This window comes from Dipodomys ordii, unplaced genomic scaffold (assembly GCF_000151885.1).
Source record: "Dipodomys ordii isolate 6190 unplaced genomic scaffold, Dord_2.0 Scaffold8, whole genome shotgun sequence".
Classification (NCBI taxonomy): domain Eukaryota; kingdom Metazoa; phylum Chordata; class Mammalia; order Rodentia; family Heteromyidae; genus Dipodomys; species Dipodomys ordii.
Window position 1 is genome coordinate 24,890,357 of NW_012267224.1, and position 13,551 is coordinate 24,903,907.

The 13,551-nt window shown below is 38.6% G+C and overlaps 1 protein-coding gene across 4 annotated transcripts in view; it reads left to right on the top strand.

Annotated features, from left to right (window-relative positions):
* Nucleotides 1–13,551, top strand: part of Dcun1d4 (DCN1, defective in cullin neddylation 1, domain containing 4) — a 65,991-nt gene that overhangs the window by 12,597 nt on the left and 39,843 nt on the right. For all 4 annotated transcript variants that reach the window (XM_013009109.1, XM_013009111.1, XM_013009113.1 and 1 more), the window contains exons 2-3: nt 7,789–7,859; nt 8,038–8,077. In XM_013009109.1, coding sequence (XP_012864563.1) covers nt 7,789–7,859; nt 8,038–8,077 — 111 coding nt within the window. The remainder of the gene's footprint in view (nt 1–7,788; nt 7,860–8,037; nt 8,078–13,551) is intronic.

The window sequence follows — 13,551 nt, forward strand, 5'->3', positions numbered from 1 at the left end:
TCATGAATTTTCCTGCCTGGGCTGGCTTTGAACTGCAATCTTCAGATCTCTGCCTCCTGAGTAGCTAGGATTATAGGCATGAGCCACCTCCACCAAGCTGCATCTTTCTTTTTCTAAATGCTGAACTGCTATGCAATTTGACTAATTTGGCAGAGAAATAGCCATCATTTTTGATTAGGAAACAATATACATTTTCAAGTTTTTAAATACATATATTTTTGTTCTAATTGATTGTAATTTTATACTAGGCAAATTGACATAACTACCACCTTCCACATACATTCTTGTAGCTATTTGAAATATGCAATTAATTCTTGTCAACCGTATTTATCTTACTGTCATACAGAATATTAGGAACTATCTAGCTGTACCCTGTACTCTTTAGCTATTCTCTCCTTCCCTCCTTGCCTCCTCTCATCTTTTTCAGGCTTTTGTTAACTATTCTGTATTTCTTTGGAGTAAACTTTTTAGCTTTTACACTTAAAAACATTGAATATTTTTCTGTGACTGACTTATTAGCATGCAGTTCCATGCACATTGGTGAAAATGACAGAATTTCATTCTTTCTTATAGTGAATAATATCACATTGTACATAGATGCCACATTTTCTTTACCATCATCGATTGATGAACACCTAGACTGATTCCTTACTTTGGCTATTATAATAATGTGAATAGTACTTTACTAATATATACTATATAATATAATATATAATAGTATGTTAATATACATATCTCTGACATACTGATTTCGTTTCCTTTGGATATATACCAACTAGTGAGATAGCTGAATCATATTGTAGCTCCATTTTTTAAATGGGCAAATGATTTGAGTAGACATTTCTCCAGTGAGGTTACACCAGTGACCAAGAAGCTTATGAAAAGTGCTCATCAAACTAATCATCAAGGAAATGCAAATCAAAACCGTAATGAAATACCATTTTACCCTACTTAGGAGAGAGCACCTAGCTAAGTGCAGCTAGAGACGGAGGAATTCTCATACAATGATCCCTTTATTTGTTTTTCTTACCTTATTTTTCTGGATTTTTTTTTTAAAGAAAAAGAGTTGTTCAATTTTCTCGGTTTAGCCACTTTTTTTTTCTAATATTAGACCTTCACTTAAGTTTATGTACTTGTTTATTAACAACTTTGGGTAGGAAATGCTACTGCTTTTTTCCCCCCGTTATCGAATATGAAGATAGATTGCCTTTTTTTTTTTTGCTTTTATTAGAAGTAAGTTGGACTGGGAAAAGTAGTTTTGCCTTAGCAATTAAAAAGATGTAATTATTCCTAACTTGGCCCCAGCTAGCTACCCTGCTTGAGTTTTAGTAAAATGAAGAGAGCTCTTTTCTCCCTGTCTTCTCCCATATCCAATCTAATGTTTTTCTTGCAGTATAATCACATTGTATATAGAAATGGATTCTTAAGTTTCTATCTAAGGAGAACAGTACCTGTATTAAAAATATTATTAGAATAATAGCAGAGTCCCATTGGAGAGTATCGGTAAATCCAGCACAGCTAGTTCCTTTTGCCAGTGCTGGAACGGTTGAGCACTACTTGAAGCAGCTGGCATGTGTTTTGGGACTGTGTTTTAAATACTAGATTCATACAGTGTTTGATGTAGAAAATGTGATTGGCATGTGGGAACTGAGACTTGAATGTATTACCATTCGTGTGTCACATCTCAAGCTTAGTTAAGTGGGACAGGGCAGTTAATGGGGCAATCGAAATATTTTTCCCTCTCCCAACCTTTTTTTTTTTTTTTTCATTTGCTAAGTGAATAAAAGTCAGATTTGCCTGGGGTGAATGGCTATTTTTTGCAAATTTAGTGTACTCAAGATCTTTCCACTTGTACTAGCACCATGTACCACAAGGCCCTGATTATTTCCTACCTCAGTAGTGGCTGTCTCTAGCTGTCTCTATAAATGACCACTTTAGGTCCAGGTCATCTGTCATTCAGGCTGCATACTTGTCCAAGCGTGAGCTTTCTAACTCATTAATGTCCACTCCATGACACCTGGACTCTCACATGTATACATCTCAGACTGAGTTCTGTTGTGCAGGGGTCAGGGAAGCAGGCTGTCCCCTGGGACTCAGGAAGCTCAGTGCATTCAGTATGGTAAAACATCTACTTCTCCTAAAGTCTTGCTTGATTCCATATAAAATTGTAGATAAATTACTATGGATTAGCACTTGACTGTGCTTGAACATGCCATGTTTACCTGTTAATTTGTACACACATTGGTGGCGTGGTTGAAAGTGCATATTTTTAGGAAACTCAATCTGTTCTAAACTCTCAAGCAGAGTTTACAGGCTCTTCCATTTTTGTTTTTTCTTTGAATCTGTTCTTTTACGTGTCACTTCTCACATCTGAAGATCTTTTGGAACTCTGTACCTGAATATAATACCAGGCATAAATACAAATGGCACTAATACCATAAAGTAGAGTATGGTAATGTGTAACGAGTGCAGAAGGGATCCTAGTTTTCAGTCTCTTGAGGTAGCAACCTATTGAAGTGTGAGAACAAGTCCTAACTGGGGAGAATGGAGGAAAGAACTCAAGGCAAAGAGAAAAGCATGTACAATGACCTCTGAAGTGGAGTGTACTTGGAGTGTTCACAAAACAACAAGAAGCTCACTCAGCTAAGAAAAATGAACAAGGGTAAGATGAAAGGAGATGGGCTTGGTGAGATAGGTAGAAGCTGAGAGTGCAGAGTTCTAAGCCTGTGGAAAGCTTTATTTTGCTTCAAGCCCTCCTCTTCCATTTATAACTTTTAGATGAGGTTAGAGTTATTTTTTTAGGTTGTTGTACATGCTAGCTAATTGTCCCTTTATTCCTAGGTAATTAATACTTTTCTATTGATGTGAAATTTTATGTTGCCATATATTAATTATATAGTTTTATATGTGCATAGACATGTCTGTTGATTCCTGTTCATTCGTTTATCTTCTTGTACACATACTGTATAATTCCATACACACTGTTATAATGACTATACCTTTGTATCAGCATGACAAATGTGGTCTGCAAGTCACATCTCCCCCCCACCCCCCAGCTAGTACTACAATTAAAGTTTACTGGAAAGCAGCTACCCTCATTTATTTGTATATCGTATATCGTATATTGTATATGACTGCTCCTGAACTACAGTGACTGAGTAGTAGAACAGAGACTAAAAAGACCCAGAAAACCTAAAATATTTACCCTGGCTTGCCAACCTATGCTTTATGCTGTGTATCTGGTAAAGTAAATTCTTCCTCATTCTTCTTTTTCAGCATTTTCATGGCAAGTATGTCCAGCATGTTTGTCCTGTGTTAATTTCAGACTCCTCTGCTGAACTTGCCTAACTCTCTTCCTTTACTTCTTTTTTGAGTTTGCAAAGAACCACAGAGTAGGCAGAATAGGAGGAAACTGCATTTAATTTGTAGCTTAGTGAGGGAAAAGTGCTTGCTGTATAATGGCTTTAAGTTTACTTCTTTCACTAAGCTTTTAGTGTTTCTTTGTTTATTATATATATATATATATATATATATATATATAAATGTATGCATATATATCTACTTTATTGTTATTTTGAGATCTCCTCCTGGCCATATTTTTCAAGTAATTTTATAGTTTAATAGCTTTTACTCTTTATGTATTTAGTTTTTTGTACTCTTTATGTATTTAGTTTCTGACCCTCATGTGGGAATCAGTTGTTAGGACTGCTGATTTTTAAATTTGATTCTTTTGCTTGAATAGTCATTGTTTGAACTTAGCCATGACATTTCATTCCTAACCTTTACATGACTACCTGTATTTATGGGGTTCTATAGCTATATAGTTTAGGGAAATTGACTCTGATTTCAGTGGTGTTCATTATTTTTGTTTGATAATATGTGGGTCACAGCACATAATCCTAATAATCGAGACAATTTTTATACCCAGCTAGCATTTGTTGAAGGTTTTAAGAATACCAAGAAGATGATTTAGGCAAGCAAGCTATCAAGCAGGCTTTGCTATTTTTTAGAGCTAATGGTTGATTTTAGTGTGGAATATACAGGAGTGTGTCTGTCACACAGTGCAGCCATCACTTTTACTGTGGAAAGCCATTTGATGATGGAGTACAGTTGACTTAACCTCATATTTATCCTTTAGAATTGAAATATGAACAGGAAGAGATTTTGATGATTTTGATTTGCTTCCCTAAATGCATTGTCTGTAAAGCATTTGCTCTTTACCCCTAATGTCTAGGCCTTAAGGAAGTAAAATCTATTTTAGATGTCAAGATCTGTTACTTGCCCTGAGTATTGAACCACAAATCCAATGTGTTAATGTTTGTGGATTTATCTTATTCCATTTTTGTTCCCCTTCCCCTAGTTTGTATTGTCTTAATTGCTTATGTTAATAAAATTAAAGAAAAATAGTTCATGTTACCAGTTTCATATCTTTTTTTCTTGAGTAAAGTGATAATGGTGCTAGTCTTAATAGGGTTTAGATTTGGAGATGGACAATTGCTGCCATACACTGTATGATTTATTGAAATAAAATCTTTGTGCAGCATTCAGTGAAGTGAAACTTTATGGCTAGAACCTAGTAAAATCTTGCGGCATTTTTTTCACTGTGTTGAGATTACCTGCGGTCATTATAAATGTCAGATGGTGAATATAAATACAACAGTGCCCTCGGCTGTAGAAATGAATCAGGGCACATGCTGAGTCATAGAATGAATCCTGTTAGGGTCTTTGAGGTGGGGTCTGAGTTGGACACATGGAAAGTAATTTTTTTGGGGGGTCTGGTCATGGGGCCTGAACTCTGGGCCTGGGCGCTGTCCCTCAGCTCTTCAGCTTAAGGCTAGCGCTCTACCACTTGAGCCACAGCGCCACTTCTGGCTTTTTTCTTTTTTGCTTATGTGGTGCTGAGGAATCGAACCCAGGGCCTCAGGCATGCAAGGCAAGTGCTCTACCACTGAGCCACCTTCCCAGCCCAGTAGGTATTGTTTTTGATGACAAGAATGCAGAAGAAATATAGTAGTAATTGATAGCTTAATGGTAATCGTGGTAGATACCTGATGGCTTATTTTTATCCTTACAACAGCATTAGGAAGGATAATTCCCAGTTCTCATACAGATGAGGAAATTAAGATTTAGGTCAAATAACAGGTAGACTTAATATTTGAACAGCTGTTAGATTCCAAAATCAGGTTGCAAAATAAAGTAGTGTTTTGGCAGGAAGAGTAAGTGCTTCATTGTGCATGCTTGGAGTTGGAAGTAAGGTTATGTTGAATGATGTGGTAAAAGATGTTTGGAAGTGTGGAAAGGGTCTAGCTCTGAAAAGTCTTGGAATTCCAGACGAAGGACAACTGGTTTCTTATCATTTCTACTTCTTCCATATTCCTATACAAGAAGGAGAAACATTTAATGACCTCAATTCGCTTGGATTGTCTTTTGTGAACTCTTGACAATTCAAAGAATGGGGGAGCGGGGTACTGGGAGGTTGGCTCAGTGGTAGAGTGCTTGTCTTGCATGTATGAGGCCCTGGGTTCGATTCCTCAGCACCACATAAGCAGAATAAAAAAGACCGGAAGTGGTGCTGTGGCTCAAGTGGTAGAGTGCTAGCCTTGAGCTCAAGAGCTGAGGGACAGCACCCAGGCCCAGAGTTCAGGCCCCACGACCGACCAAAAATAGAAGAAGAAAAAAAAAAGAATGGTGGGGAGGTGAATTGACAAGCATTGTGTGAGGACCAGAAGGGCCTCATTTTTTATCACCTCTCTCCCTGCCTTCCTGTGTGGCCTCCTTGAAAAGAGACTCTGTGGCCTCCAGTTTCCTGTTTAGGTTATTTTGGAGGGAGCCCAAGGGCTTAATTTACATTTCAAGACGATAATAGAATGTATTATTGGTCTTTCTGATTTTTGTTTGTTTTTGTTGTTGTTATGAGAGTCAGGGTCTTGCTAGTTGCCCAGGTTGGCTTAAATTTGACATTCTTCTTCTGCCTCAGGCTCTGAGTGCTGGGATTTCAAACATAAACCATCATTCCTGGCACCATTCTTCCCTACCTTTCTAACCTGTTTTAAAATTGAGAGAGCCAGAGAGGTATGGTTTGGAGAGGGGCTGTGGGAGTTGGCTTTTTCAGTTCAAGAGGATCAGGACAAGGTTAGCACTTGCAGCTTTAAAGACCCTTTCATTTGTTTTTCTTAAATGGAAACTTGAGTAAGTATATACACAGATTTGCAAAAGTTGCACACTCCAAATGCTATTCTGATCCCTTCCTGTGTAATTGTACTAATTAAGATGGAAGATGTAGATTCTGTGCAACCTTATTCACATGCCAGATAGTTCACATGTGTCTATATTTGAGACCTGTTTCAAGCCTGAGGTCTTGTGCTGGCTGGCTCTTAGTCACAAGTGCTGTTTTTTGGGAGCATTCTAGGTGGCTGTGACTGGTCAGAGCAGTGCTCATGTAGTATACAAGTCCAGTCTGCTGCTCCTGCAGCTGCACATGAACGTCAGGGGCTCTGCTGTCGCTCAGAACTCTGTCCTGCTGTCTTGCCAAGAACTAGATTCTTAGCAAGATCTAAAAGAGAAAGTAAACTTTTCTAAGTAGTGGCAGGCAAGATATTTTGCTTACTAGATTCAGAGGGGCAGCTTGGAGATTCTAGCTCCAGCACAGACAACTTACATGGTAGCATCTGATCTTTGGGTCTGTCATTTGCATTTAGAGTGTGTATATGTTTCCCAACTATTCCAGGAAAAGGGGCTTCGTTTCTTCCTTCCGACTAAAATGGCATCTCTTGGGGACTTACAGGATCTTTTAAAAGATTTCTTTCATAGTAGTGTTTATGATAGAAAAGAAAAGGACCTAATATAATTTTGTATATTTTATGTGAAAGCACTTCTAATGATGGATTTTCAAATTTGAAATTATTCATCGATTTTCAACTCATTTCGTAGCCTAATATGTATGTGTAGGCATGTTTTATAGAAACATTTGAAACAAGAAGTGCTGAAGCCTATCAGCTTATTATTGTTTAATTGTGCAGGATTCTAGGATGGAGCAATTTCACTTGTCTTTTTTGGTTGCGTATGATTTAGTATTTGATTCTGAAATGTTTATAGAGATGATAGGAAGTACAGTCCTTGATCTGGGCCTGGTTCCCCAGGAGTGTGGCACAGGCCTTGCTTCTGTGGCACACTTCACCACTGCAGGGCCTGTGGGCCCTGGAGCTCCAGGATAGCTCTGTGGTTTTTCTGTCATTGTAGGAGAGCAGGAGGGGTAAAGAATCCAGATTTACTCTGCTGTGTAATCAATCACAAAATAAATGTAAACAACTATATCTTAAGAAATGCTGACTGTTGCAATACATTTCTATTATTTTCTTGCCAGGAGCTAAAATTCTAGGAAACGGCAGTGGAAAGTGAACACGTTTTATTTGAGATATGATCTGAGTTATTTGTGTGACTTGTTTAATTTGCTGGTATTTTTTACATCTTGCTGTTAAGTTCGAGTTTATTGTGAGTAGGATTTTACAGCTACCACAGGCCTTTCCTTTTATCTTAAATCATGTAAAAATTTGGTTGGGAACATTTGACACTACTAACATTTGGTTGGAAATTTGACTTTTTTGTCATATTTTATTTCTAGGAGATAGCTTAGTAATTGTATGGTTGGGTTTTTAAAATATGTAAGTATCAAATTAATCGATATGTCAAAAAACATTTATCTTCGCTTTTAAGGGTTTATAAAATATTTTTTAGTGGTCTTTGCAGTTTGGAAAGTAACATTGACTTTTCTCCTTTTTTCTTTTGAAGACTTTCAGCTGAACTCTCATCTCTCAACGCTGGCAAATATTCATAAGATCTACCATACTCTTAACAAGCTAGTAAGTCAGTCTTTTAAACATAAATCCACCACCTGCTTAGTCATTTCGTACAAGTGTATTCAATTTTTAAAAAATGGAATTATAGATGAGGTAGCAATTGCTTATGAAATTCTGAATCTTAAAACTTGCTATATGGCATGTGATTTCTTGGTTAATAATGTGCATATATTTCTTACAGAATCTAACAGAAGACGTTGGCCAAGACGATCACCAAACAGGTATCTATAAAAGCTAACATTAATTTTTTTTCAAAATATACTAACATAAAACTAGGAAAGCTCTGTGTTATCATATATGCACTCCATTAGCAAGTTGCTACTTGATTGAGGATGTCATTCAGGTAAAGCAAAGACAGCTATGTTACATGTTATTCTCTAGTCCTGTGTGTCTCCAAGTTTAGGGTGCATTATAACATCCTGAAGGGCTTGTTTTAAAGATTGCTGGGCCCCACCCACAGAGCTTCTACAGAGATTTAGGGTAGGGCCTCAGAGTTTGCATTTTTCATAAGCTCCCAGATGATGTTGATGCTGCTGATCTGAGACCTTTTTTATTTCCTTTTCTCTTTTTCTTTTTGTTTGTACTGAGGTTTGAAATTAGTCTCATGCTTGCTTGCCTTACTTGCTTAGCTGATACACCACCATTGGCTTTTTGTTGGTTATTTTGAAGATGGAGTTTCAAGGTCTTTTTTGCCCAGGCCGGCCTGGAATCTTGATCCTCCAGATCTCAGCCTCTTGCATAACTAGAATAACAGGCATAAGCTACTAGCACCTAGCAGGAGACCACAGTTTGAGAATCATTTCTCTAAAATGTTATATGCTTATAAAGTTCAGACATTTGCATCTGATTGATATTTACTAAACTTCTAGCAAAGAACGATTACAATACCTTTTAAAATTTGAAAATTGCCACAGTAATATATGAATCCATGCTTATCTCAGTCTGTTTGGGCTGCTGTAACAAAAAATCTTAGCCTGAATAACTTACTGACAACAAAAATCTATGACTCATATCTCTGGAGGCTAAGAAGTCCAAGATAAAAGCACCAGCAGTTCCAAGCTTAAAGTATCAGCAGGTTCAGTGCCTGGATAGGGCCTGTTTCTCCTTGCTCCTCACACAGGGGTAAGGAGGGTTGAGGTGGACATTGCTTTAGGATTATTTTGTCAGAGTACTCATCTCAGTCACAAGGGCTCCACCCACCTGGTCTTACCACTCCTAAAGCCACCACCTCTTTATTTCAGTACTTTGGGGATTTGATTTCAACATAGGAATTTTGGGAGGTACACAGACATTGAGGCCATAGCAACCTCTATTGGAGAATTTTGAATAGCATGAAAGTAAGTGAAAGGTGATGTCTCCTAACTCCACTGCTTATAACTAGTTGATTATTTCAGATATTTTTATGCATATGTATGTATTTGTGTGTGCTTTTTTAAAAATTTAGAATCCATGATATATTATGCCATATATTTTTTAGTGTGTGTGCAGGTCCTGAAGCTTGAACTCAGAGGTGGGTACTATTTGTGCTTTTTTGCTTGAGGCTGGTGCTTCTTGGTGGTTCATTGGAAATAAGAGTTCTGCCCAGGCTGGCTTCCAACTGTGATCCTCAGATCTGAGCCTCAGCTAGGATTATAGGCTAGAACCACTGACACCTGGCTCTTTCTTCATAAAATGGCATATTTTGGAAATTGGTTCACAATCTATTGAAAACTAATATTAAGATGAAGATTAAAGTAACAGGTTTTTTTTTTTGTTGTTGTTGGGTTTTTTTTTTGGAAAACAGATTCGCTGTGCAGCAAGAATGCACATGTTTTTTAGAGTCTCACCTGAATCACTGCCACAGCTAGGCAAGTGCAGGTGGGTTGTCCCCTTAGCCTTGCTACAGACTTGAAAGGAAAGGGTTCAGACCTTTTCTGCCTGTTGCTTGGCCTGGCAGGCAGGTCTGAAACAGAACTCCAAGGAGCTGGACTCTCTGTTCACAGTTTCTACTCTTTGGGTCACCAATCAGAGCACCCTCCTTCCAGGCGAGTAGGGAAAGGGAGTGAGGCAGGCAAAAGGGAGTGTTCTAGAAGGTCAGGGATGTGAAGGGTTTTTTTTTTTTAATAGTAACACATTTATGAAGAATCTCTCTAATAGTTACATACATTTTTTCCTTTTAAATATATATATTTTTGTGGTATTAGGGTTTGAACTCAGGGCTTTGCACTTGCTAATAAGCAGGAACTCTACTGCTTAAGCCATACTCACAGCACTTTTTGTTCTAGATATCTTAAGGTCTTGTTTTTTGCCCAGGCTGGTTTGGATTGCAAACCTGGGATGTACCTGGGATGCCAGCTGTTCGCCACTGCCCAGCATTTTCTGTTGAGATAGAATCTCACAACTTTTTTCTTTTTTGACCATGGGCCAGCCTGGAGCTGTGATGATCCCTGTCTCAGACTCTCACATTGTTGGGAGTCCCATATAGTGGCACAGTGGCAGCTGTGGTTGAAATGAGTTCTCATGAACTTTTTTGCCCAACTGGCTATCCTTCCTGTCTACCTTCTGAGTTAGCTAGGATTATAGGTATGAACCACTGACTTGTGCTGGCTGCATAAATTTCTAGTGCATGCATTTATCAAAATATGTTTCTCTAGCCTCCTTATGTTTCATATTTGTATGTTTAACTTTTAACTATTTTCAGTGATACTGGAATCAAATGTTCAGGGCCAGTTTTAATAGTTAAAGAGAAAACACATTTGTCTTTGTGAAACAATATGTTAGGTGTTGTCCATTCCCTATTTGGTTTTAGCATTGCTTCATGATTCCTGTACTCAACAGAATATACTTGAACAACGAAACTGTAAAATCAGTAATGTTTAAATATCTGAACAAGCATAATTAGCCAAGGTGCTTCTTTGACTGTCTTGTCCAGTAGTCTGTCTCTCTGCTGTTCTGTAACTGTGCATGTGAAAGAACCAAGTCTATACAGAAGACTGGGTGTCCTTCTCTATCTTTAAAACTTCTCTTTGGAACTTGGAGACAGGAGAGTGGGGTATAGGAGAGGAAAAGAACAAGTGGAAGGGCCGAAAGAAGGGAAAGAGACTGACTAAGAGAATGAATAACTTCAGTTAAAAAAATAGTACAAATAGGATGATTTTTTTTTTAAGGCCAAAACAGAAAGGACAAAAAAAAAGTAAACAATGACAGGTATGAGAAGGCAGTTATTTAGAGATGAAGAAGGGAAGGCAATTTTGTCTTAAATAGTAGGATTTAAGGGAAAAACAAAAACAAAAAACTCTTTGCATTTAAAAAATAATAGTTTCCCATAAGCAAGCAAGTAGTTAATGAAATGAACTGCTTTTTATTTTTGCTTTATTGTGTTGGTCCTGGGGCTTGAACTCAGGATCTAGATGCAATCCCTGAGTGTTTTTCTTAAGGCTAATGCTGTACCACAGTCTACCTCTGGCCCTTTCTATAGTTAAATGTAGAGAAGAGTGTCATGGACTTTCTTGCCAAGGCTGGCTTTGGCGTGTGATCCTTAAATCTCGGCCTCCTGAGTAGCTAAGATTACAGGCATGAGTCATGGCCTTTTTGGTAACGAGGAACTTTTACTCTTGTTTTGGGTTCAAGGGAGATTGTGCCTGGAAAAGTTGTGGTCCTTGGAAACTTACTTCTTAGGATTGAATTTAACCTATCCTTTCTATGAGGTGACAGGATCCTTCCATTCTTAGCTCCTAGGCAGCTGGGACTACAGATGTGAGCCACTGGCTAGACATGATTTCTTTGTAAAAAATGACTATAGTCATTCATGTTAAGGTTTAGGGAAGAAAGATCTAAAAGACCCTGCCACATAAGTTAGTGGTTAAAAGTTTTGAATAAACTAAAGGATAAACTGGGCTGATAAGCTTACAAATATGACTAAGTTTTCATAGACACAAGAGAATTTTACTGGTAAAATTTTAACAGAAAGCATTTATCAATAAGAAAAGAAAAACAAGAGAAAGCTGAGAAAGTTGGTTATTTTTGATATTTTAGTGTTTACCAAAAGCACTCTGCTGTTGACAAGTGGGATTTAGTGAAAGGCAGTCATATACCAGTGTCTATGAAAAAGCAGATGGTAGTGGAGCTGCCATCTGAATTAACTTTCTATTAGAGAAGACATTATTTTAAAGTGTTCATTTCCATGGGCTAAGGTAGTGAGTGTGTTTTGTGATCTCTAAATACTTGGGGAAGGGCCAGGTGCTTAGAACCAAACATGGTGTTAGAAGATGTCTTTTCTTCACATGTACATATAAGGAGGAAGAACAGCTCCAGATGGAGGGTACGCACTCATTTCATGTCATTTCACATGCTTTACTACTAGGTGAGGTTCACCTCTTTATTCTGCAACCTGTCCCTGAGTCATTAAGTGACAAAGATAAATCTTGTCTGTTGAAAGTCTTGGGAGCTTTTTAGTGTGCTTTAGTGTTGTGTGCAAGCAGGTTTCACAGGGAAGATGAATGAGGTATGTGGGTTGTGAACAGTACTCTGGCTCTTCCTTTTCCCATTCTTGTTCTCACTGAGGTTAGAAGATATTGTAGTATGTGTGTGTCTACAGGTCCCAATCTTCCCACCCTTGGAAGGAAAGTCTGGTTGGGTCCTCAGGCAAGGTAGCTGGTGGTCCTCTTGTTAGGCTTGGTGGAGATCTGCTTCTGGGATGAGGGAGTTGTCTAAGACAAGCTATGGTCAGGAGCCCATATGGGTAGTTTCCCAGTTTATAAGAGGTGCTGCTGTTGCCTGGTATGCTCCCTAAAGTATATTGTCCAGGGAATTTAGCACAATAGCAGAAGTCTAAATGGAAATCTTAAGATGCAGTTTCTAGTTCTATTTATTGCACTTAGCAGGGTTGGGACTTTTGCCTTGCCTTGCATATGTCCTGCAAGAGCTGCCTACATCGCTGATTTCACCTGGCAAGGTGAAATTCACCTTACATTCACCCAGTCTGCTTCAGGCTGGCCTCTGACCCCTACCTAGCTATACTGTCCTTCACTGCTCAGCGCCTTTACCTGATGGGCCTCTGTGTGGCAGTGGATCACTGTCTTTTCCAAACTCTCTCCACCTTTGTCTTCTAGGCTATCATAAAGGATAGGAGAGCCTGGGTTTCCTTGCTGTCCAGCCCCTGGGGTATCCACACACCCATTTCTCTGCTTCTCTCAATGGGTTTTCATCACCTATAGAGGTAGCAGCAGCTAGTGGCTGAGAACTGGCTTGACTGCTGGACCACCTGAGTTCCCTTCATGAACCTGGTCATCATATACTTGGCACCGTTTAAGCATTTACTGAATGAATATTTTTCTTCATGAAAATCCTGAGAGAGACACTGTTCCCATTCTTTAAGCAATGAGTAAGCAAGAGGCCTGGACTAGATTAGTGATTGCCCAGACTACAGAGTTACCTTAAGAGTTGGAGCCTATTCATTGAATGAAGGTCACCAAATCTCAGTAGGTCTCCTGTCCACACAACTCACTAAGGGTCCAGGACCTTTAACCAAGGACTAAAGGAAGAAGGAGTGGTATGTGTCCCAGATTTCACCACTTCTCATCTCAGAGACCCAGAGACCTTGGCAAGTTACCCAAATGCTGAGCCTTAGTTTTTCCCATCTTTTCCATAGAGATAATTGTTTTGCCTGGCCTGTCATTCGGGGTTATTGTGGGAACTAAATGACACACCTGATGGC